Here is a 3,226-nt window from a genome sequence, read left to right as displayed (position 1 = left end):
CTCCGCGAGGTGATTTCATCTCTCCGACTCTCACCTTGTACACTTATCTATCTTCCCACACCAAAGTTGCCTTAAATAGCTTCAAGACTAACGATTTTCTGTCCAGTGTGGACAGATAACTTGACAGTAGACGCTGGATTGCCATCCTTAAATCTTTAGAGTTTTCCTATCACTTGGAACCATTTTTAGATGTGGAACGGATGGTAAGGATGTGCCATGAGGACATTTATTTGACAACTACAAATAGAGTACAACAGGGAAACACTTGAACGACCTTCAGAAGAGTCGACTTTTTAAAGGAATCTCTGCGCGTACGCGACTACAGTCGCGCCTCTGAAAGTTAGCCGTCAGGTGTCATAAAGACTTTTAAACAGTGACATTTGTGAAAGTATATTTGTTATATGTAACCCCATATTAAATAATGGCGGTTTTGTCGTTTTCACGCACAATACTGAACGGAGAAAGCAGATTGCTGTTGCTATGGTTACTTTTACGCGCGGACGCGACTTCTGTCAGCGAAGTTTTATTTAGCGCGCGAATGTGTCTTTTGTGGAAACATATAGTATATATGTAAAAGAACATACTTTGAAGATTCATTCTACTTATTGTTTTGACGACTTTTGCAGGGGGCTACAGACCCTCCAATACTAGCGAATTCGCATCCTGCGGTACAGGTTGTATAAGTAACATTCTACATGTCGGGCAGCCCTGAGCGCAGCACGATGGGGAGTCGGTGGGGAGAATGTCCTCCCCGAGCTCTCTCTCACAGGAGAATCTAGACGCTCCATGATCTCTCAGCATGCCTACCTGGACGAACCGGTCCAACTGTTCCTTCAACTGCAGTTGGGATGATAACGCGACATACTGGGGATTCGAGCACCCGGTCAACATTTTCCCCATTCCAGTGCTAACCGGGGTCACCGTCACCTGCGTGCTCTTCTTCTTTGTGGGTGTAACGGGGAATCTCATGACCATTTTAGTGGTGACAAAATACAAGGACATGCGAACCACCACCAACTTGTACCTGTCCAGCATGGCCTTTTCGGATTTACTCATTTTCCTCTGCATGCCTCTGGACTTGTATAGAATCTGGAGGTACCGACCTTGGAATTTCGGCAACATACTTTGTAAACTCTTTCAGTTTGTGAGCGAGTGTTGCACGTACTCGACCATTCTAAACATCACTGCTCTCAGCGTGGAAAGATACTTTGCTATTTGTTTTCCTCTTAGAGCGAAAGTAGTCGTGACCAAGGGTCGCGTACGCGGGGTCATTTTGGTCCTCTGGATAGTATCCTTCTTTAGTGCAGGACCTGTGTTTGTGCTCGTCGGGGTTGAGCATGAAAACGGGACAAACTCGTGGGATACTAACGAATGCAAAGCGACGGAATATGCCATTAGGTCTGGGCTCTTAACCATTATGGTTTGGGTCTCCAGCATCTTTTTCTTCTTGCCTGTGTTCTGCTTAACTGTACTGTATAGTCTCATCGGGCGAAAGCTCTGGAAGAGAAAGAGGGAGACGATTGGGGAAAACGCATCGAGTCGTGATAAAAACAACAGACAGACAGTCAAAATGCTGGGTAAGTGCCCGGTTTCACCAAGGTATCAGGTAACCGCGATAAAGTTGTTTATCATTTGCGCACTTTACGCACAAGCGCACCCATTACGCACGGGATGCGCTTGGCACAAAACAACAGCCTACAGTCCTGAATACACTGAAATTGTTTTAATAAGGAAACCTAAAATGTATTAATATTATTAACACCAAAACTAAATGATTTATTCAAGAAAAAAGAGTAATTGTACACGTTTCCATGCTGAAAAGGTGATACATTTCTTAAAGAATGTAAACTTTTTTTATCGCATCTTTTAGTGATAACTCAAATATATAGCATTTTCACACTTCTCGGTTCTTATATTCCTGTATACCTATATATTCTTTTTTATTCACAATTAATTTAAAATAAATGCATGACCTCCTTGCATGTTAATGAAGATGCTTATAATAATAAAAATGTGATGTTTAATAATGGTATTTGTGCATGAATAATATTATTTGTTTTCTGCAGCAAGGCGAGGAAACTGCTATTTCACTGTTGAGTTACTTTCATTCCCTCTCTCTAACAGCTGTGGTGGTGTTTGCCTTCGTGCTCTGCTGGCTTCCCTTTCATGTTGGACGCTACCTGATCTCCAAATCCACAGAGATGGGCTCTCCTGTCATGTCCGTCATCAGCCACTACTGTAATCTTATCTCCTTTGTACTCTTTTACCTGAGTGCAGCAATCAACCCTATTCTGTACAACATCATGTCTAAGAAGTACAGGATGGCAGCCTGCAAACTTTTCGGACTGCATCACACCCCACGAAGAAGCACATCGGTGGTCAAAGGAGAGAGTTCCCCGTGCTGGACGGAATCGACTGCCAGCCTGTGACTCTGACGGACTATCTTTAGCATTAACAGCCATTTCAGACCTCATCTAGCCTACTGCTGCCACCATTTTGTAAGATAATAGCTCCTTAATTAGACTGAAGATCCACATGGACATCTCATACATTTTCAGACAGATCAGGGAGTAGTTTAGATAATATTCTATTCATGAACAGCCATTCGTCCATCCAAGCTCAACATTTCATTAGATGCCTTGACGTTTTATAAAAATATGCTTGTAAATAGACATAAAAAGGGAGAGGGTAAAAAGATAACTTCAGTTGCCTTAACTCTAAATGAAATCTGGAAGACAAAATTAGCACTGTAGATACAGCAGCCTTATGCACCCGACGACAGGGACTGCAGAGGTGATGCCATTCATTTGCATTGTGCCTGAATGCACGTCATGCTCTCTTAGCAACTGTTGACACTTTCTTTATGTGCGTGTTCATAAGGCTCGGCTCCAGACCTGAAGCAATACACAGAATTCAAAGGAAAGTTAATTAAAAATAAAGAAACATACAAGTCAGAATTGCATTTGTGCATTTAAGTACTCATACCTCATAAAGCTTGCTTTTGTTCTGAGTGTTTCATGTGCTAAATGTAAAAACTACTGATACTGAATTACCCAGTTATACAGAAGAGTTTCATTTAAAACCACTGCAATAAGTGTTGTGACAGTATATTTGTATGTTACATCCAGTAGTACCTGTTGTGGAAGCTGCATGTCTTGTGTTCTAAATGTTGTACAGTATAGAATCTTACATCTTTGTATATTGTAAAATATGTAAATATAACCAT

The 3,226-nt window shown here is 41.6% G+C and overlaps 1 protein-coding gene across 1 annotated transcript; it reads left to right on the top strand.

Annotated features, from left to right (window-relative positions):
* On the top strand, window positions 1–3,226 carry ghsra (growth hormone secretagogue receptor a). Its single transcript, XM_051125777.1, has 2 exons — window positions 1–1,577; window positions 2,125–3,226. Exons 1-2 carry the CDS (start codon window positions 800–802, stop codon window positions 2,427–2,429), a joined length of 1,083 nt encoding a protein of 360 aa, XP_050981734.1. The 5' UTR covers window positions 1–799; the 3' UTR covers window positions 2,430–3,226.

This window comes from Labeo rohita, chromosome 2, assembly GCF_022985175.1.
Source record: "Labeo rohita strain BAU-BD-2019 chromosome 2, IGBB_LRoh.1.0, whole genome shotgun sequence".
Taxonomy (NCBI): domain Eukaryota; kingdom Metazoa; phylum Chordata; class Actinopteri; order Cypriniformes; family Cyprinidae; genus Labeo; species Labeo rohita.
This window is presented reverse-complemented; position numbering and strand designations above follow the sequence as displayed.